This window comes from Scyliorhinus canicula, chromosome 13, assembly GCF_902713615.1.
Source record: "Scyliorhinus canicula chromosome 13, sScyCan1.1, whole genome shotgun sequence".
Taxonomy (NCBI): Eukaryota; Metazoa; Chordata; class Chondrichthyes; order Carcharhiniformes; family Scyliorhinidae; genus Scyliorhinus; species Scyliorhinus canicula.
The window spans coordinates 18,153,934-18,176,494 of NC_052158.1; the positions used below are offsets into that span (position 1 = coordinate 18,153,934).

Genomic DNA, 22,561 nt, shown 5'->3' on the forward strand with positions numbered 1-22,561 from the left:
CTATTGAAATAATTTGCTGCTTTTCTATTCTTCCTGCCAAGGTGGACAACCTCCCATTTTCCCACATTGTACTCCACCTGCTGAATCTTTGTCCACTCACTTAACCGATCTATATCCCGCAGACACTTTGTATCCTCCTCACAACTTCCCGACCTAACTTTGTGTCATCAGTAAATTTGGCTCCAGTAGATTTGGTCTCTTCATCCAATCACTAATATAGATCATAAACCATTGTGTTCCCATCACTGATCCATGTGTCACTCCACTAGGTACAGTTTGTCAACCTGAAAATGAACCATTTATATTGACTCTGTATCAGGTAGTTTGCCAATCCCACCCCAACACCATGGACTCTTATATTGTGCAGTAATATTTTACATGAGGACATGTCTTTTGAAAATTCAAATACACCACATCTACTGGTTCCCCTTTATCTACCCTGCTGGTCCCATACTCAGAAAGCTCTGATCAATGTATCTAAAACAATCTTCATTTCACAAAACCGTGTGGACTCAGCCTGATTGGATGAAGATTTTCTAAATGTCTTGTGACTCCCTCCTTCACAATGGCATCTAGAGTTTCCAAATAACAGATTTTGGACTGGCCTAAATCTTCCTGCTTTCTGTCTCCCTCCTTTTTTGAAACATTTCCAATCCGCTGGGACTTTTCCAGAATGGGGGGGAATTTGGAAAGATTACAACCAATGCATCCACTTTCTCCATAACCACTGCTTTAAAATCCTGGGTTGCAGAACATCAGGTCCAGGGGACACGTTGCCTTTAATCCCATTAGTTTTCCAGATACTTTCTCTTTGGTGATCATGATTCTTTTTAAGTTCCTCCCTCCCTTTTTCCCTCCTGCCTCTGTCTGGGTCAGAAGCCGATGAGGGTCAACTTGTCTTAACCGAGGTCTTGTACTGAAGAGAGATCTTTATTCTCAGTGAATTGATGCTGATCTGTGCTGACTGAGCGGAGCTGAGGGAATGGGGAGGTATTTCTTCAGACACTCTATTCCTGAGCTTCCACAGTTCCTGGGCTGAGGAAAGTGGTGATGTCCCATCACCGTCTGTACACGTCTCATCATTCACTCCTGTTTTTCTCACAGTAACAGCTTCCCAATCATGTTCTCTTCCAGCTCCAGCATCTCTCACCCTGGACCCAGAGACAGCAAACAACCGACTTATCATTTCCCAGGATCTGACTAGTGTGAGGCACGGAAATGAGGAGCAAATTCTCCCTGAACATCCGGGAAGATTTAATAAATATGTTTATGTGTTGAGCTCGCAGAGTTTCACATCAGGGAGACACTACTGGGAGGTGGGTCTTGGAAACAAACCTCTCTGGATTGTGGGTGTCTGTAGAGAGTCTGTCAACAGGAAAGCAGACATCACACATTCACCTGAAAATGGATTCTGGGTCATCGCCCGGTTTCCTGGCTGCAAATCATTGAAAATCCCGGATGCCATCTCCCAGCTGAAAGTGAAACCCCGGAAGTTGGGAATTTACCTGGATTATGAGGGAGGGCAGGTGTCATTTTACAATGCTGAGGACATGTCTCACCTGTACACCTTCACTGACACATTCACCGGGAAACTCTACGCCATCTTTAATCCCTGTCGTGATAACTCTGAGCCACTCACACTGCTCTCTGGGTAACGCAGTGGGAGACGCTTTCGGAGATCGGAGCTTTAGTGAGAAGCCTGATTCACTGTCTGAACAGCTCATGTTGTCCTGATTCTCTGCTGTGTGCTGTCAGGGGGCGAGTGTGTTTCTGTATTGTTTATTCTGTAAATTTAACTCCGATTCTCCACCCACCTCACTGTCCCGATCTCAATCTAATGGGATCCATAAACACTGGACTGGTATAGAATCACAGAATTTACAGTACAGAAGGAGGTAATTCGGCCTATCGAGTCTGCACCGGCTCTTGGAAAGAGCACCCTACCCAGGCCCACAACTCCACCCTATCCCCATAACCCAGTAACCCCACCCAACACTAAGGGCAATTTTGGACACTAAGGGCAATTTAGCATGGCCAATCCACCTAACCTGCACATCTTTGGACTGTGGGAGGAAACCGGAGAACCCGGAGGAAACCCACGCTCACACGGGGAGAACGTGCAGACTCCGCACAGACAGTGACCCAAGCTGGGAATCGAACCTGGGACCCTGGAGCTGTGAAACAATTGTGCTAACCACTATGCTACCGTGCTGCCCACTATAGAATGAAGCAGAAACCCCTGAATTGTGGTAACTGTGCCCAGCTCTCGAACAGTTCACTCTGAATCTTTATTTTGTTTCTTCCCTTGAATAAATATTTTATTTGAAGACGGGACTGGCACCTGGTGTGATGATTATTGATTCAGTGAATGAGCAGAAAGAATGTTTTTTCACTCCTGTATGGGATGTGGGTGTTGCTGGCTGAGCCCTCGTTGCCCATCCATAATTGCCCTTGCGAAGCTGGTGTAGGTACACCCACTGTGCTGTTAGGGAGGGAGTTCCAGGATTTTGACCCAGCGACAGTGAAGGAACAGCCGATATGTTTCCAAGTCAGGATGGTGAGTGACTGGAAGGGAACCTCCAGGTGGTGGTATCAGGAATGAGAATATCAGAATAGGTTCCGGAGTAGGACCTGCGACCATTCAGTAAGATCCTGTCTAAACATCAACATCGACTCCACTTTCCCATCCTATCCCTTCATTCCGTTTGTACTCAGGAATATATCGATCTCTGTGTTGAATATACTCAATGACATCTCGCCGAGAGGGAGAATTCCAAAGATTCACAACTCTCTCTGAAGGAAGGAATTTCTCCTCATCTCAGTCTGAAATGGACGACCCCTTATCCTGATTCTGTGAGCCCTCGTTCTAGACCAGTCTCAGCATCTACCCTGTCAGGATCTCTGAGAATTGTATATGTTTCAATAAGATCATCTCTTATTCTTCTAAACTTCAAAGAATATAGAGCCATCCAACTTAATCCTTCCTCATATCGGGAAACCCTTTCATCCCAAGAATCAATTCCGTGAACCTTCATTGCTCCCTCTAAGGTAAGTATATGTTTCCTCAGGTAAGAAGACTGAAACTGTCCACAGTCCTCCAGCTGTGTCCACACTCAATCCCTGTTACATTGCAGCGAGACTTATTCTCTTATACTTCAACCCCATTGTAATAAAGGCTAAGATACCATTAACCTCCCTAATTGTTCACTGTATCTGCTTGTTAACTTTCTCTGCTTCATGGATACACAAATCCCTCTGATTCCCAACATTTACAAGTCTCTCATCTTTTAAAAATATCCTGAGATCCTCATGTCCAAGAGGCTGATTTGACAGAAGCTGTTGGTATTGAGCTGCGGCAGTCTGTGGCACCATTCAGTTAGCTCATAACTGATCCATATCCGAAATGTAGACCAGAACGTCACGTGATGGGAGCGTGCCAAAATTCCCTGCATGTGGGAGTCATTGCCGAGCATCCCAATCAGACTGTAATGGCTGGCCACTGGGCCTGAACACTGCCGGAGGCAACACCAGATACACAGCAGCCGAGATCTGAACACCCAGGGGATGGGCCCCAGCACCGGGGACATGTCCACGGCCGGAGGGTGGGTGAGTTCGATGGGGAAGGGACCAGCACCCGGTCCAGGTACAGTTATGTGCAGGAGTCAGGGGTACAGGTCTGGGGTCCGTTGAGGGGGGGGGGGGGGGGGGGGCAGTTGGGCTCGATCGGGATGTGTGGATTCTCACAGGCCACAGCCGACATGTCCATCCGACAGGCCACGGGAGCCCTGTTTGCCCAGGTGGAAAACTACCTCAAGTTTGACAAGGACCCAGCCGATCAAAATGCCCAGGCAGCAGGATTCTCCACTGTCGCCGGGATGCCCCAGGTCCAGGGGCTGATAGACTGCACGGATGTCGCCTTGCACGCACCAGGCCAGCTGGGAGTGCCCTACATCAACAGGAAGAGGTTCCACTCCCTGAACGTGGAACTCGTGTCTGATCACCACATGCAGATCATGCACGTGTCTGCATGCTTCCCAGGGAGTGTGCACGGCAGCTAAATCCTGGGGCAGTCAGATGTCCCCGGCCTCTTTGAGGACCACCCCAGGATGGCGGCTGGCTCTTGGGGATCATGGGAACCCGCTGAGGACCTGGCTAATGATGCCAGTATGGAGACCCGGTACAACGAGGCTAATGTGGCCACTCGAGCTGCAATGGAGTGGTCCATCGGACTGCTTCAATGCCCTCCCGATGCCTCGGCCGGCCTGGTGATGCCCTGCACACCCCCTGGAGGGTCACCCGCTTTGTGGGGTCTGATGTGTTCTCCACAACCTGACACAGGAGCAGGGTGAAGGGAGGGGATGAGGAACCTGTGGCCACCTCCGAGGTGGAGGTGACAAGGACGAGGGTGATGAGGAGGCGCTGGACCAGCAGGGGCTGGAGGACCAGCTGGAGGCTGCAGGACAGGCAGCAGCGGCCAGGATCCGGCCAGCCTGGAGGGCCAGGAAGGCCCAAATACAACCCCCACTTCACACAGCGTGTGGCCTCTTTCACCATCACAACCTTCCACCCATTTCTCACCCTCCCAGGGTATCACATCAGGGTGCTGGAGCTGTGTCGGCACCGTCAGCCGGTCACTGTCGAGGACAGAAGGTGATGATAACCCACAGAGAGCTGAGCGTTGGTGCTCCTCAATGTAGTCTGACCCCCAGCCTCTCTGCTGAGTGCTCGCCCAGACCCATCACCTGCACGCGGGGTTGGTGTGTGTGTGGGGTGGTCGGGGGGGGGGGGGGGGGGTGTTGGTGCATGTCTGGAGAGATGGGCTAAGGGTTCGGAGGTCACCCACATTGCGGAGGAAAGTGATAGAGGTGTCATACTGGTTGTGGTGAAGGGTTTTTAATGTTTCACAGGCGTCCAACAGTGCCCAACTCCCCTGATGGTACCGCCCCACTCTCCCTTCCACCCACTCACACCCCCTACCCACCCCCCCTCTCTCTCTCTCTCCCCCCCCCCCCCAGTGCCCTCTCAGTGACCCTCAATGTGCTTAGCCTTCCTTGTTCTGCCCCTACGGTGTGTCCCCAGGATTATAAATCAGAGTTGGAGGCAGCCAGCTACTTACCATGCCCCGTGACCTTCGATGCCCCTGACAGGCATCCTCTGGGGGCTCTGTGGCCAGAGGACCCCGGTGACTTGTCAGCGCCACATGCACGGCCCTGTCCCTTGTGCTGACCCCAAGACGCGGCTGCATCAGAGGAGTGAAACCCGGGGGAGCTGGTGGGCCACCATCCCCAATTCAGGGTAGGGGTCTGGGTTGGTACTCAGAGACCCTTCCTCCTGGTCGGTGTCCATAGGGCACTGCGGCTCGAGCCCCTCCGCTGTCTGACCCTGCCAGCCCTGGCACCCCGATGTCTGCACCATCCTGTTGACGCCCTCGGCGATGTTCCTCAGTGACTGGGCAATGCTCTGCCGTGTCCTGGCAATGCCCACCCGCGACTGGGACAAGCTCCGCCGCGTCTCGGATATTCCCATCTGAGAGTGGGACATGACCCGCAAAACCTCATCACGTTCAGTTTGATATTGGATCACATCCCACAGCAAGGCAGACATATTGCCGAAGCCCTCAGCCATGACCGTTACAAACTGCGTGACGCCTTGGACACCTTCATTACTGCTGCTCACGTTGTGCACCAGGCTCTCCACTGCGGTCGCCACCCTAGCAGTGTTGGCCTCAGTGCCACCCATTACCGGCGACATCTTCTGTGACCAGAGCCTCTGGTACTCCTCCAATTGGCTATGGTCCTGCTGGAGAGTTGCTGACATCTCCCTCTGAATGTCTCGAACGTTCCCCAACATCTCCATCAGCTCCGGGATAGCCTGGTCATAGACTCAGCATCAGGCTGGGAACCAGCTGGGTCCTGGGATCCATCAGACCTCAGGCTGCTGTCTCTCCTGATGGACATCAGCAGCTGTGTGATGCTCACCACATTGTGCCCCAGAGGCCTGACCGCTAACGTTGCCCAGCGAGGTGTGTGTTTCTGCGCTGGTAGAGGGTGGGGATGGCAGTGTGCCGCGTCGATTGTGGCATCCACGGAGCTGTCCTCCAAGGTGGTCTCATGGGAGGCAGGGGACGGGACCACCCCAGATGGCAGGGTACTGTCGGCTAGAGGACCTGTGGGAGAATGGACACGTGGTCAATGGGAGGGATGGAGGACCTGAGGGAGAATGGACACGTGGTCAATGGGAGGGATGGAGGACCTGTGGGAGAATGGACACGTGGCCAATGGGAGGAATGGAGGACCTGAGGGAGAATGGACACGTGGTCAATGGAAGGGATGGATGACCTGAGGGAGAACGGACACGTGGTCAATGGGAGGGATGGAGGACCTGCGGGAGAATGGACACGTGGTCAATGGGAGGGATGGAGGGCCTGAGGGAGAATGGACACATGGTCAATGGGAGGGATGGAGGACCTGTGGGAGAATGGACACGTGGTCAATGGGAGGGATGGAGGACCTGAGGGAGAATGGACAACTGGTCAATGAGAGGGATGGAGTACCTGAGGGAGAATGGACACGTGGTCATTGGGAGGGATGGAGGACCTGAGGGAGAATGGACACGTGGCCAATGGGAGGGATGGAGGACCTGTGGGAGAATGGACACGTGGTCAATGGAAGGGATGGAGGACCTGCGGGAGAATGGACACGTGGCCAATGGGAGGGATGGAGGACCTGTGGGAGAATGGACATGTGGCCAATGGGAGGGATGGAGGACCTGTGGGAGAATGGACACGTGGTCAATGGGAGGGATGGAGGACCTGCGGGAGAATGGACACGTGGCCAATGGGAGGGATGGAGGACCTGCGGGAGAATGGACACGTGGCCAATGAGAGGGATGGAGTACCTGAGGGAGAATGGACACGTGGCCAATGGGAGGGATGGAGGACCTGCGGGAGAATGGACATGTGGTCAATGGCAGTGAGGGGTCAGTGTGTGTGTCAGGGCATCGTCAGGCATATGTGTGGCCCACAGTAATTGGGGGGGTGTTAAAGAAGGGAGATGGGGGTGAAGGGTAGGGGGTTGAAGGGAGGGTTGCGGTGATCGATGCTCGCTTGGGGGCGGAAAGGTCTTGGGGGGGGGGGGTAGGGGTAGTGTCCACTCACCCGTGCTGCCCAGTGTAGATCTTTGACCTTCTTGCGGCAATGGAGGCCAGTCCTCCTGGTCACGCTTCCCGAGCTGACAACCACTGCCACTTCATCCCAGGCAGCAGTGGCTGCCCTGTGCCTCACCCTCCGGGAGTCTTTGGGAAACAGGACATCCTTCTGGCCTTGACTCCAGCCAGGAACCTCCCCAGGTCCGAGTCTCCAAGCCTTGGGGCCGGATGACTCAGCAGCATGGCTGCCAGCTGAGTGGGGTTGGCTGTACGAGATGTTTAAGTGCTGCTCGACCTTGTTAGCGGGTGGGGGGGGGGGGGGGGGGGGGGGGGGTTGGCTGATGAGCGCGGTCCCGGTGAATCGGCTTGCGAGCCTTCATTTGCGATGTGAAGTCCGTTAGGTCCTCGTTAAGTGGATCAATTAACGTTGTATTGCGTTTCCAGCCTCGCCAGGCTAGATGCCAGGAAGCTCACAGCAGTTCCCGCTCGCTACCACACTCGGAAACCTCCAGAGAATCACACTCTTTGATTCACAGAATCAGACAGTGCAGAACAGGCCATTCAGCCCATCAAGTCTGTGCTGACATGTGGAGAAAAGACCTGCCCGACCGACCTAATCCCATTTGCCGGTACTTGGCCCATAGCAATGAATATTATGACGTGCCAAGGGCTCACCCAGCTGCTTCTTACAGGACGTGAGGCAACCCTCCTCTACCACCCTCCCTGGCAGTGCATTCCAGACCGTCACCACCCTCTGGGTACTCACAGCTCCTCTAACCTCCTGCCCCTCACCTTCAACTTGTGTCCCCTCGTGTTTAACCCTTAAACTGAGGGGACCAGCTGTTCCCTACCCACCCTGCCCATGCCCCTCATAATCAGTCAGAGCTGACAGCAAATGACATTTATACAGCACATTTAATGTAGTTAGCATACGACAGGCAACTCAATATTAGTGACAAAGAAATTCCAGATGTGGAGATGGACTGGGGTGGGCACAGTGATGCCCAATCAATGGACACGAAACGTCGATAAAGTCCGAACGATAGGCTTTAATACACAAGATGTGGACCCGGCAGCAGACGTACAGAAGAGTGGCAGACTGCCGGGGTACACGGATTCTTATACCCCACCTCGTAGGCGGAGCTACCTACCTCTCAGCTGAGAGGCACATGACACAACTGGGCCAATGGGCAGCGAGTCCTCTGCACCAATGGCAGCTCACACTTCCAGGTACCGTAATACCCCTAGTCATACTACCACACACAGTAAGAATCTCACAACACCAGGTTAATGTCGAACAGGTTTGTTTCAAATCACAAGCTTTCAGAGTGCTGATCCAGTTCATTTTGATTAAATCTGTTGGTCTTTAACCTGGTGTTTAAAGAAATTCAAGAGCTCCCTATTGTCCCCTAGCAACAGTTCCTCCCCTGTCAGCAGAGCAGCTGCCCCCACCCCTCCCCCTATTAGCAGCACCACAATCCCAACCCCCCCTCACATACCAAGCTTATCACCTGCTCACCCCCCACTGCGCTTCCGTAAACTAGCTCACCTAGCTAGCCTGGTAGCTCCCGCCCATGGCGCCAGACACCCTATCTCCCTATTGTTCTCCCCCCCACCCCCCCCCCCCAAACTCGGACATACATATTCTGAGCATCACAGTCCCCAGTAAACAAATAGCAAATAGTAGAAAAAATCCTTCCATCCATCACCCACCAGTATAATTACATATCTTTTCTGAGCAACTGCTCAAACATCTTAACAAAATGAAAATCAAAGAAAAAGGGAGGGGCAAAAAAAAAAGAAAAATAAACAAGCACTCCATATCCAGGCCCTCACATGGACTTTAACCTGGTGTTTATAGAAATTCAAGAACTCCTCCCTTCTTTGTGTTGAGGGCATGGGGAGTGGGGGGGGGGGGGGGGGGGGGGGGGGGGGGGGAGATTTGCAGGGGAGATAAGGGTATTTATGACTGGTGTGGTTCACAGAGAACAGGAATTAATGTTATAAATCTGACTTTATAAAAATGAAAAAGGCTGCAGACACAATAAAGGGGTCAGTTTGATTTAGTTACAAAGTTCCTGACACTGAGTGTGTCACTGATCACGTGAAGTGAAATCCAGGAAGTGGAGCGTTTAACAGGAATTGACAGTGAAAGAGCTGGAACAGGGAAGGAGAGAGAGACTCTGGCCACTGAGATGGCATCTCCAGATTTCACACAGGAACTAACCTGTCCCATCTGTCTGGAGATATTCACCCACCCGGTGTCTCTGGAATGTGGACATCATTTCTGCAGCTCCTGCATCTCCCAGAGTTGGCAGAAGGTCCCGGGAGATGTTTCCTGCCCCCAGTGTCGACAGGTCTTCACCCAGAGGAACGTCAGGCCCGCTCGGACCCTGAGTAACGTCGTGGAGAAGTTCAGAGAGGTGAAGGTGACACAGCCACAGGAGGAGTTTTACTGTCAGGAACACGAGGAGAAGCTGAAACTCTTCTGTGAAGATGAACACAAAGCGATCTGCGTGGTGTGTGGGATGTCCAGCGCTCATAAGAAGCACAGTGTGATCCCAATAAAGGAGGCAGCCCAGATATACAAGGTACTGGATCACTGCTCCTGGCACAGGTAGATGGGGAAGAGGGACAGGGTGTAAGTCACACAGAGAGAGAGTGTTTGTAGAATGTGGGGAGGGGAAGAGAGGGCTCGAGAGACTGGGATAGGGAAGGGGAGAGGGATGTTGAAAGAGGAGAGGGTTGGAGCGAGTAGAGGATTGATTGAGGAGGGGCATTAACCTGGAGAAGGATAATTGCAATAAACAGAATTAACCCACAGCTTCTACTTTGTTTATTGAGTGTAATCAATCCTGAGAATATCTCCTTCTCTACCTCACTGGTCTAACTCTATTTAAAAACAGCAAACCCCTCCAGAAGGTGACAATGATTGTTTCCTTTGACAAACCCATTTGTGTCCTTTCTGTCTCAGAACAAGTTAGAAACATCATTGGAAACTCTGCAGAAGCAAATGGACCTCAGTCTTCACAGTAAAAGAGAACGAGAGGATGGGATTTTCCACATGAAGGTAGGAGAGTGTCCTTTAGGCTTTGTGTAAACTTCCCTGTGTTTGTTATTCAGAGTGAGTGAGCTCCTCACACAGTCAGAGAGAGAGTTTTACTGAATAAAATGCTGCTGCTCCAAAGTACACTGTGGGCTGCTCACTGAACTGCAATATAAGGGACCGTCTGTAAATTGCAGATTATGATAACAATGTGAAAATGTCTTAATTTCTCTCTCAAGCCAATCCTATCGATTGATGCAATAAATCTTGTCTTTAACTCATTCCCGAAGATCTATTATTCTATATATAAACCATCTGAACCCCTCGATTATATTCCAGTCTGTAACTCACACCCAGGTATGCATGGGGCAGCACGGTAGCATGGTGGTTAGCATAAATGCTTCACAGCTCCAGGGTCCCAGGTTCGATTCCCGGCTGGGCCACTGTCTGTGTGGAGTCTGCACGTCCTCCCCGTGTGTGCGTGGGTTTCCTCCGGGTGCTCCGGTTTCCTCCCACAGTCCAAAGACGTGCGGGTTAGGTGGACTGGCCATGCTAAATTGCCCGTAGTGTCCTTAAAAGTAAGGTTAAGGGGGGGGGGGGGTTGTTGGGTTACGGGTATAGGGTGGATACGTGGGTTTGAGTAGGGTGATCATTGCTCGGCACAACATCGAGGGCCGAAGGGCCTGTTCTGTGCTGTACTGTTCTATGTTCTATGTTCTATGTATATATAAACCAACTGAACCCCTCGATTAGATTCCAGTCTGTAACTCAGTCCCAGGTATCCATTATTCTATATATAAACCATCTGAACCCTTCGATTAGATTCCAGTCTGTAACTCAGTCCCAGGTATCCATTATTCTATATATAAAGCATCTGAACCCCTTGATTAGATTCCAGTCTGTAACTCACTCCCAGGTATCCATTATTCTATATATAAACCAACTGAACCCCTCGATTAGATTCCAGTCTGTAACTCACTCCCAGGTATCCATTATTCTATATATAAACCACCTGAACCCCTCAATTAGAATCCAGTCTGTAACTCACTCCCAGGTATCCATTCTGAATTCCTCAATTAGATTCCACTTAGTGACTCAGCCCTTGATGTCTATTATTTCATAATTAACCACTGGAATCACTTTACAATGTTTGTTTGTAACTCACTCCCATATAGCCAATATCCCATCAAACTGTTCAGCAGACAGTTAGCTGTTATTATTTGTTATCCTTGCTGGATATAAATTTTTATCCCTATATCCCAGTGGACAGAGACCAGGGACACTGGGATAATAAACATTGTTTATTCCGTTCTGTATTCAATCTGTTCCAGGCTGAAGTTGACAGACTGAGAAATGAAATCAACAGTGAATTTGAAAAGATGCACAGGTTCCTGTTTGAGAAGGAGGAGCTGATGAAAGCAGAGTTGGAGAGAAAAAGCAATAAAATATTCGAGGAAATGGAGAACAATTTAACCAAAACCATGGAGGAAATCACTTCTCTTGAAGCAGCAATAAGAGATCTTAAATCGAGGCTGGAGGTACAACTGGCCCCAGAGTTCCTCAAGGTACAAAATCTCTTTGTCTTGTCCAGTGAAACATTCCAGAGACTGAGGGCGGGGACTCTGACCTTTAACCTCTGGGTTTGGTTTAGGCCTCAGTCTGATTGGTTGGATGATTGTCTCTTTGTGCTGTCAGTAAGGGTCCAATGGGAAATGAGGTGAGATAATCTCAGTGTGATTCCTATACACAGCGTAACCACGGCACTGATTGCTGATTGGACTCAGAGAGAGCTGGGCTGGGAACTGGAGATGTTTACACTGCTGCAGATGGAGTTCTACTGAGATCTGCTGAGGATGGGTTAAAGTGCATTATTGCAGGGGAGATGGAGCTATTGTTAGAGAGATAAGAATGGGAGCGGGTGAGGGTAGAACGCCCAGCTGGACAACAGTGGAGAGGCGGTGGAGGAGGATGGCGTGATCGACCGTGTCAAAGGCTGCAGACAGACCGAGAATAATGAGGAGGGAAAGTTTGTAAGGATGGGTTTTTTTGGGGAGAGGGGTGAACATGTAGATTTAAATGAGAGAGAGGGACAACAGCTGAAGAGATGAAACAATTTACAATCACAGCTAACATGGGGACCAGGAGGGGTGGTTGGGAGATCAGTAGTTTTTGGGAATTGGATGGAGGGGACAGGAGGTGGGTCTCATGGACAAGATGAGCCCCGAGAGGGAATGAAATGAAAAAATAAAAGTTATTTTCTTACTGAAATCTTGGTGTCTCAATTTCTACTCGAGATTTCCAACAAGAACTCTTTAATCTGACTCGATCATATCTATTCTGTTTCTTTCCCTTCAGGATATTCAAGACCTGTTGATGAGGTAAGCAGATATAAAGGAACAGTTTTGTGATGTGATCACTGCTGTCTCTCTGACACACACTGATTTCCAGACCTGTTTTTACAGGAATCAGATGGTGTTTCACAAGCCTGGAACTGTCTCCACTCAGTTACCTGTAGCTATCGCTGGTGAACCATTCAAATATATCAAAGTGTGGAGGGAAATGAGAGCAGTGATTTCACCAGGTATCATTCTCTGTATATTACTGTCTCCCTGCTGTTATCCACACGATTAATGAGGTTTGACACACTGATGAAATGATCAGAAGATCAGAAGGAATAAGAACAGGAGTTGTCCAGCCAATTGAACCTGCTCTGATTTTTGATCAGATCATGTCTGATCTGATTGGGGCCTTTACTCCACTTTCCTGCCTCCCAGATGACCCTTAACCCCTTGTTGATCAACAGTCTATGGAACTCGGTCATGAATCAATGACCCAGCCTCTGCTGCTCTCTGTGGTAGAGAATTCCAAAGACTAATATCCCTCTCCGAGAAGGAATTCCTCCTCATCTCTGTCTTCAATAGAGGCCCCTTCATTTTATGTTGTGTCACCTACACCTCGATTGGCCCAGAGATCAAACATCCTCCCAGCATCTACCCTGGTGAAGGAATCCCCTCAGAATGTTATGTTTCAATAAGATAACCTCTTATTCTTCCAAACTCCAGTGAGTACAGACCAACCAGCTCAACCTTTCCCCATAAGGCAATCCCTTCATCCCAGGAATCAGCTCAGTGAACCTTCTCTGAACTGTGTCCAATGAGAGTCTCTCCCTCCTGATGTAAGGAGATCAGATCTGATCACAGTACTCAAGCTGCAGTCTCACCAATCCCCTGTAAAGTTGGAGCAAGTCTTCCCTACTTTACACTCCATCCCTTTTCCAATAAAGGCCAACATTCCATTTGTTTTCCTCATTCCTTGCTGTACCTGGACACTAACTTTTAGTGATTGATGTACAAGGTCCCCCAGATCCCTCTGTACTGCAGCATTCTGCTGTCTCTTTCTATTGAAATAATTTGCTGCTTTTCTATTCTTCCTGCCAAGGTGGACAACCTCCCATTTTCCCACATTATACTCCATCTGCTAAATCCTAGTCCACTCACTTAACCGGTCTATATCCCTCCGCAGACACTTTGTATCCACCTCACAACTTCCCAACCTCACTTAGTGGCATCAGAAAATTTAGCTACAGTACATTTTGTTTCTTCATCCAATCGGGAATATTGATCATAAATAGTTGTATCCCCATCACTGATCAGTAATCTCGGGAATTTGGAAATATCACAACCAATTAATCCACTTTCTCTCCAGCCCCTCCTTTAAAATCCTGCGATGCAGGACATCAGGTCCAGGGGAGAAGTCGTCTTTAATCCCATTAGTTTTCCAGATACTTTTTCTCTGGTGATCATGATTGTTTTAAGTTTATCCCTCCCTTTTCCCTCCTGCTTTCCCCCAACACTGGATGACACCAGGTGTTGTTCTCTGTATAATTTGGGGTATTTTATTTCCCCAGGTTATAAGAAAACATTTATTTCATGATCTTTTGACATGTCTAAGGGACATTGCCAGACCTCAACACTGAGCACCGATTGGTCCCCACATGTCCCGTTGTCAACACTGATACACTCGGGCAGCATGATGGCGCAGTGGTTAGCATTGCTGCCTCACGGCGCCGAGGTCCCAGGTTCGATCCCGACTCTGGGTTACTGTCCCTGTGGAGTTTGCACATTCTCCCCGTGTATGTGTGGGTTTCACCCCCACAACCTAAAAGATGTGCAGGGGAGGTGGATTGGCCAGGCTAAATTGCCCCTTAATAAAAAATAATATTAAAAAACACATACACTTCCCTTCACTCCATATACCAGTTACCATGACTACACTCTGTCCCCTTCTGTGACCAAGGACAGGAAATCCCAACTTAGGCAGACTTCACCTTCTGTCTCTTCCTCAGGGTTTTGTCTTGTAGTAAATGGAACTCAGTTCAGAGAAGTGTGAGGTTCATGTATTGGGAGAGGGAAGATATGGCAAGGGAATAGACAATAAGTGGTAAGATAGTGAGCGTTGTGGAGGAACAGAGGGAGCTTTGAATTTATGTCCACAGATGCCGGACAGGTGGATAAAGTGATGCAGATAACACACCGGATATTTTCCTGTACTGACCACGGAATAGAAAATAAGAGCAGCGAGATAATGTAGGAACTTTATTAAACACTAGTTAGTCTACAGCTAGGGTACTTTGTATCTTTCTGGTCAGTGTGCTTGAGAGGTTACCGAGGAGATTAATGAGGGTGTTGGATGGATCAGAGAACTTGAGTTGTGAGTTATGATTGGATGGATTGGGATTGTTTTCATTGGATCCGAGAAGGCTGAGGGGAGATTTAATTGATGTGTATAAAATTAGGGGTGTCCTGAGTGGAAAGGAAGCCCTGAGTTCCATTACCTCGGGATCCATGATCAGGGAGAGTAGATACAGGGTAAGGGGGAGGAGGGTAAAAGGGGATTATTTTCACTCAGGGTGTGGTCTGTATCTGGGAAAGGAAGATTGAGGCAGAATCGCTCATCACATTTATAAAGTAATCAGATCAACACTAAAGGTGCCGACAGGGTTACGGAGCAGGAACTGGAAACCGGGATTGGGCTGGAGAATTAATTTGCAGCCGAATCAGGTTGGTCTGGAATTGCCTTTTTCTGTGAATCCCAGAATGGTTACAAAACAGGAGGAAACCAATCGGCCCATTGCGTCCCTGCTAGCTTGTTGAACGATCAACTCCCCAGGGCCATTCCTTCACCTTATCTCTGTACCTCTGAAGATTATATAGATACATAGAAGATAGGAGCAGGAGGAGGCCTTTTGGCCCTTCAAGCCTGCTCCACCATTCATCACGATCATGGCTGATCATCCAACTCAATAGCCTAAACCTGCTTTCTCCCTTAATCTTTTGATTCCATAATCTGGTTAACCTTCGCTGCACTCCCTCGACAGCAAGAACATTGTTTCTCAGAGAAGGAGACCAAAACTGCACACAATTCCCAGGTGTGGCCTCACCAAGGCCCTGTATAATTGCAGCAACACATCCCTGCTTCTATACTCGAAACCTCTCGCAATGAAGGCCAACATACCATTAGCCTTCTTTACCGCCTGCTGCACCTCCAGCATGCTTACCTTCAGCGACTGGTACACAAGGACATCCAGGTCCTTCTGCACACTCCCCTCTCCCAATTTACAAGCATCCAGGTAGTAATCTGCCTTCCTGTTTTGCTTCCAAAGTGAATAACCTCATACTTATCCAAATTATATTGCATCTGCCATTTGTTTGCCCACTCGCCCAACCTGTCCAGACCATGCTGTAGCATCCCTGTATTCTCGTCACAGTTCACAGTTTGAAGAATAAAGGGGTATGGTGTTCGGGTGCAAAATTTTAGCTGAGTCCACAATTGATTAGCTATGATCTCATTGAATGGCGGAGCAGGCTCAAAGGGCCAGATGGCCTACTCCTGCTCCTAGTTCTTATGTTATGTTCATCATCCCACCCAACTTGGTATCATCTGCAAACTTTGAGATGTTACATTTTGTTCCCTCATCCAAATCATAGCTGGGGTCCCAGCACCGATCCCTGTGGTACCCCACTGGTTACTGCCTGCCAATTTGAAAAGCCATTAATTCCTACTCTGGTTTCCTCTCTGCCAACCAGTTTTCTATCCACCTCAATACATTTCCCCCATCCCATGCGCTTTAATTTTGCACAATAATCTCTTATACAGGACTTTGTCAAACGCCTTCTGAAAGTCCAAATATACCACATCGACTGGCTCCCCCTTGTCAACTGTACTGGTTACATCATCAAAGAATTCCAATAGATTTGTCAAGCATGATTTTCCCTTCATAAATCCATGCTGACTCTGACTGATCCTGCCATTGATTGTTCCTCTTCAGTTAATGATTCAATTCCATATGAAAGCAGTGATTCAATCTGATTCCACCACAGTGCATTCCTGACCCTAAACACTCACTGTGTGAAAAGGTTTTCCCTCACGTTAATGTGGCTTCTTTTGTCAATCAGTTTAAATTCTGTGTCCTCTGGTTCTCTTCTCTCAGGGGAACCACCTCAGCTTCTCCAATCTGTGTCCGTAACTGAAGTTCCTCCTGCCAGGAACCATTGTGGTGAATGTTTCCTGCACTCTCTCTCTAATGCCCTCACATCCTCCCTCAAAGTGTGTTGCCCAGAACAGAGTTGAGGATTAACCAGTGTTTATACAGATATAACTTTGTCACTCTATTCTGTGTCAATAAAGCCTAAGATACTGCATTCTTATTAATCACTCTCTCTCAACTTGTCCTGTCACTGCTAATTGTGAAATGATGTTCTGTACATCAAGGTTTAGATCATTAATTTACATCAGGTAGAGTCGGGTGCGAACACGGACCCCTGTGAACACTGATGTATAATCTATGTCCAGTCTGACAACAACCAACAACACATTCACCCCATTTCATATCTATGTTAAGACCATAAGACCATAAGACATAGGAGTGGAAGTAAGGCCATTCGGCCCATCGAGTCCACTCCGCCATTCAATCATGGCTGATGGGCATTTCAACTCCACCTCCCAGCATTTTCCCCGTAGCCCTTAATTCCTCGCGACATCAAGAATTTATCTATCTCTGCCTTGAAGCCATTTAGCGTCCCGGCCTCCACTGCACTCCGCGGCAATGAATTCCACAGGCCCACCACTCTCTGGCTGAAGAAATGTCTCTGCATTTCTGTTCTGAATTTACCCCCTCTAATTCTAAGGCTGTGCCCACGGATCATCGTCTCCTCGCCTAACGGAAACAGTTTCTTTGCGTCCACCCTTTCTAAGCCATTATGAATTTTCTCACCGTTTAGAAAGTAGTCTATGCTTGGATTCTTTTTTCCAAAGTGCAAGACCTCACATTTTCTCACGTTGAATTGCATCAGCCATTTCCTGCACCACTCTCCCAAACTGTCTAGATCCTTCTGCAGCCTCCCCACTTCCTCAGCACTACCTGCCTGACCACCTAACTTCGTATCATCGGCAAACTTCGCTAGAATGCCCTCAGTCCCTTCATCCAGATCATTAATATATATGGTGAACAGCTGTGGCCCCAACACTGAACCCTGTGGGACACCGCTGGTCACCGGCTGCCATTCCGAAAAAGAACCTTTTATCCCAACTCTCTGCCTTCTGTCAGACAGCCAATCCTCAACCCATGCCAGTAGCTCACCTCGAACACCATGGGCCCTCACCTTACTCAGCAGCCTCCTGTGTGGCACCTTATCAAAGGCCTTTTGGAAATCCAGATAGACCACATCCACTGGGTTTCCCTGGTCTAACCTACTTGTCACCTCCTCAAAGAATTCTAACAGGTTCGTCAGGCACGACCATCCCTTACTAAATCAATGTTGATTTGTTCTAATCCGACCCTGCTCTTCCAAGAATTTAGAAATCTCATCCTTAACGATCGATTCTAGAATTTTACCAACAACCGAGGTTAGGCTAATTGGCCTATAATTTTCTATTTGATCCTTTCTTGAACAAGGGGGTTACAACAGCGATCTTCCAATCGTCCGGGACTTTCCCTGACTCCAGTGAATTTTGAAAGATCTCAACCAACGCTTCCGCTATTTCTTCAGCCACCTCTCTCAGAACTCTAGGGTGTAGCCCATCGGGGCCAGGAGATTTGTCAATTTTAAGACCTTTTAACTTTTTTAGCACCATCTCTTTTGTAATGGCAACCATACTCAACTCAGCCCCCTGACCCTCTCTAATTTTTGGGATATTACTCATGTCTTCCACTGTGAAGACAGACGCAAAGTACTTATTAAGTTCTCCAGCCATTTCCTCGTCTCTCATCACCAGCCTTCCGGAATCAGTTTGAATTGGCCCAATGTCTACTTTGGCCTGTCGTTTGTTTCTTATGTATTGAAAGAAACTTTTACTATCATTTCTTATATTACTGGCTAGCCTGCCTTCATATTTGATCCTCTCCTTCCTTATTATCTCTTTGTTAACCTCTGTTTGTTTTTGTAGCCTTCCCAATCTTCTGATTTCCCAGTGCTTTAGGCCACTTTATAGGATCTCTCTTTTTCTTTGATACATTTCCTGACCTCCTTTGTCAGCCATGGCTGTCTAATCCCTCCCCGGATAATCTTTCTTTTCTTGGGGATGAACCTCTGTACAGTGTCCTCAATTATGCATACAAACTCCTGCCATTTTTGCTCTGCTGTCTTCCCCACTAGGGTCTGCTTCCAGTCGATTTTCGCCAGTTCCTCTCTCATGCCCTCGTAATTACCTTTATTTAACTGTAACACCATTACATCCGATTTTGCCTTCTCTCTTTCAAACTGCAGACTGAACTCAACCATATTATGATCGCTGCTTCCTAAGTGTTCCCTTACTTTAATATCTTTTATAAAGTTTGGTTCATTACATAGCACTAGTTCCAGAATAGCCTGCTCCCTTGTGGGCTCCATGACAAGCTGTTCCAAAAAGCCATCTTGTAAGCATTCCATGAATTCCTTTTCTTTGGATCCACTGGCTACGTTATTTACCCAATCCACCTGCATATTGAAGTTCCCCATGATCACCGTGACCTTGTCTTTCAGACATGCCTTTTCTATTTCCCGGTACATGTTGCGCCCCTGGTCCTGACCACTGTTAGGAGGTCTGTACATAACTCCCATTATGGTTTTTTTGCCTTTGTGGTTCCTCAATTCTACCCACACAGACTCCACATCATCCGACCCTATGTCGTTTAGTGCCATAGATTTAATTTTGTTCTTAACTAACAAGGCAACCCCACCCCCTCGGCCCACCTCTCTGTCTTTTCGATAGGTTGTATATCCTTGGATGTTTAACTGCCAGTCCTGAACCCCCTGCAGCCATGTCTCTGTGATGCCTACCACATCATAATCATTCACGATGATCTGTGCCATTAGTTTGTCTACTTTGTTACAAATGCTACGAGCATTCAGGTAAAGTACCTTAATGCTAACTTTCTTATCATTACAGATATTGGAAGTCCTAAGATGTCCAAAGTTATCCTTCCTTTTTGTTGAATTCCTAGTCTGCATCAAGCTTAAATCCACCTGCCTACATGTTATCCTCCTGCGTATCTTGCCATTTAACTCCATGCTCCCTGTCGCTTTCATTTTCCCTTCCCCCCAACTCAGAAGTTTAAAGTCCTACTGACCACCCTATTTATCCTCTTTGCTAGAACACTGGTTCCAGATCGGTTCAGGTGGAGACCGTCCCAACGGTACAGATCCCCCCGGTTCCAAAACTGATACCAATGTCCCATGAAGTGGAATCCCTCTTTCCCACACCAATCCCTTAGCCACGTGTTTACTTCCCTAATTTTCTTGTCCCTATGCCAATTGGCACGTGGCTCGGGCAGTAATCCGGAGATTATGACCCTTGAGGACCTGTTGCTGCTATCCTCGTTATTCTGTACATTTTCTCTGTTTCTGTCTGTTAGGGCCCATGTTGCCATGGAGACCAGGGAACATACGAGGAGATTACAGAACAAAACCGTTGTATTGAGAGAACTGAAGTAACTTCTCCGTCATTTAGATGTGAATTTTCTACTGGGATCACTCCTTCCGAGTGTGAATGGAATTCCCAGTGGGAATGTAGCTGTTGTCCGTGTTATCCCATCACTGAGTCAGAAAGCTGTAGATTTCTGTCCCATTCCAGAATCTGGAGCAGGAAGTCCAGACTGACAATCCCAGCTCAGTACTGAGGAAGTGCTGCAGTGTTGGAGGAGCCTCTTTCAGCTGAGACTTTACACCTTCTCAGCTGGAGAGCAATGATCCAGTGGCTGGAGTTTGAAGAGGAGGAGGAGAGATCACCCCCTTGTCCTGACTGATATCTCAGAGGGGGGTGTAGGGCTGGAGGAAGAGAGCTCACTCCCTTGTCCTGGCTGAGATCTCGGAGGGGGGCTGGAGGGGGAGACCCCACCCCCTTGTCCTGACTGAGATCTCGGAGGGGGGTGTAGGACTGGAGGAGGTGACAGAGATGGAGTGTGGGCAGTGAGAATTTTAGGTTCGAGGCATTGCTGGGTTCGAAGCTGATGAGGATCAGTGAGCACTGGGGGGGCTGAAATTATCAACAGGGGACAACCAGTGTCAGATTCCAGTAGATTGAGTTCAGGGTGGTGACTGACTCCCTACAACTTGTCTTAACCAAGGTCTTGTACTGAAGAGAGATCTTTATTCTCAGTAAATTGATGCTGATCTGAGCTGGGTGAATGGAGCTGAGGGAATGGGGAGAAATTTCTTCAGACACTCTGTGCCTGAGCTTCCACAGTTCCTGGGCTGAGGAAAGTGGTGATGTCCCATCACCGTCTGTACACGTCTCGTCATTCACTCCTGTTTTTCTCACAGTAACAGCTTCCCAATCATGTTGTCTTCCAGTTCCAGCATCTCTCACCCTGGATCCTGAGACAGCAAACAACCGACTCATCATTTCCCAGGATCTGACTAGTGTGAGGGCCGGAAATGAGAAGCAAGATCTCCCTGAACATCCGGGAAGATTTGATCAATATGTCTATGTGTTGAGTTCCCAGAGTTTCACATCAGGGAGACACTACTGGGAGGTGGGTCTTGGAAACAAACCTTACTGGATTGTGGGTGTCTGCAGAGAGTCTGTCAACAGGAAAGCAGACATCACACGTTCACCTGAGAATGGATTCTGGGTCATCGCCCGGTGTCCTGACTGCAAATCATTGAAAATCCCGGATGCCATCTCGCAGCTGAAAGTGAAACCCCGGAAGTTGGGAATTTACCTGGATTATGAGGGAGGACAGGTGTCATTTTACGATGCTGAGGACATGTCTCACCTGTACACCTTCACTGATACATTCACCGAGAAACTCTATCCCATCTTTAATCCCTGTCGTAATGACTCTGGTAATAACTCTGAGCCACTCACACTGCTCTCTGGGTAACACAGTGGGAGATGTTTTGGGAGGTCGGAGTTTTAGTGAGAAGCCTGATTCACTGTCTGAACAGCTCATGTTGTCCTGATTCTCTGCTGTGTGCTGTCAGGGGGCGATTGTGTTTCTGTATTGTTTATTCTGTAAATTTAACTCAGATTCTCCACCACTGTCCCGATCTCAATCTAATGTGACCCATAAACACTGGGCTGGTATAGAATGAAGCAAAATCTCCTGAATTGTGTTTTTTATTAGATAAGTGTTTTTATTCTCTATTTTCATATTTTCCTTCAAAATTTACAACCCACCCACAGACAGTAAACGGTAAAAATACAAACTCAATCCCCTTAACAATAACAACGATCCCATCCTCCCACCACCCCAAACAACGGCCCACCTGTCAATATATGCATCCAATAAAATAAACCCTCCCACGGTGGTAACAAAAAACAAAGGTGAAAAAGAAAAAGGAGTCCGGGACCGCCCATGGGCACCATGGAGTGCACCCCCCTCCCCCCCCCCCCCCCCACTCAATGCCGTCCAACCTCTGAAAGAGTGCCGCACATGATACCCAAGAGTTGTAACCCACCCCCCCCCATCCCAACTCCTCCTCCCCCCCCCCACTACCCCTTGTAAAACCCCACATGATACCCAAGAGTTGTAATCCACCCCCCCCCCCCCCCCCACTGCCCCTTGTAAAACTCCTCCCCTCAACCTCGGTTCCTTCCCCCCCCTTTCCACCCCCGGCTAGACCACTCGGACCCTGTTCTGCCAGGCTCCGATGGCCGCAGCCCCTCCCTCCACCTCACTCCCGTTCACTGGCCGGCTTAGACCAGCCACTTTGGAGGCCCCCACCCGGGTCCCTTTCCCCCTTGCCCGACCCTAGGAAAGCCCAAAAATCCCCTTTTCGCACACAAACCCCGCATATCCACCTACATCCCAAAGAGCCCTCACTTCGAGTGAAAGTCCCATCACTTCCCTTGTCCAAATATGTACACCAATGGCTCCTTTAGCCCACA

General features: G+C 48.7%; 1 protein-coding gene across 1 annotated transcript in view; it reads left to right on the forward strand.

Moving 5' to 3' along the window:
• LOC119976501 overlaps positions 1–22,561 on the forward strand; it is a 188,831-nt gene that overhangs the window by 6,120 nt on the left and 160,150 nt on the right. Inside the window, exons 6-10 of the mRNA XM_038817045.1 lie at positions 1,135–1,651; positions 9,257–9,737; positions 10,121–10,216; positions 11,524–11,757; positions 12,548–12,570. Coding sequence (XP_038672973.1) covers positions 1,135–1,651; positions 9,257–9,737; positions 10,121–10,216; positions 11,524–11,757; positions 12,548–12,570 — 1,351 coding nt within the window. The remainder of the gene's footprint in view (positions 1–1,134; positions 1,652–9,256; positions 9,738–10,120; positions 10,217–11,523; positions 11,758–12,547; positions 12,571–22,561) is intronic.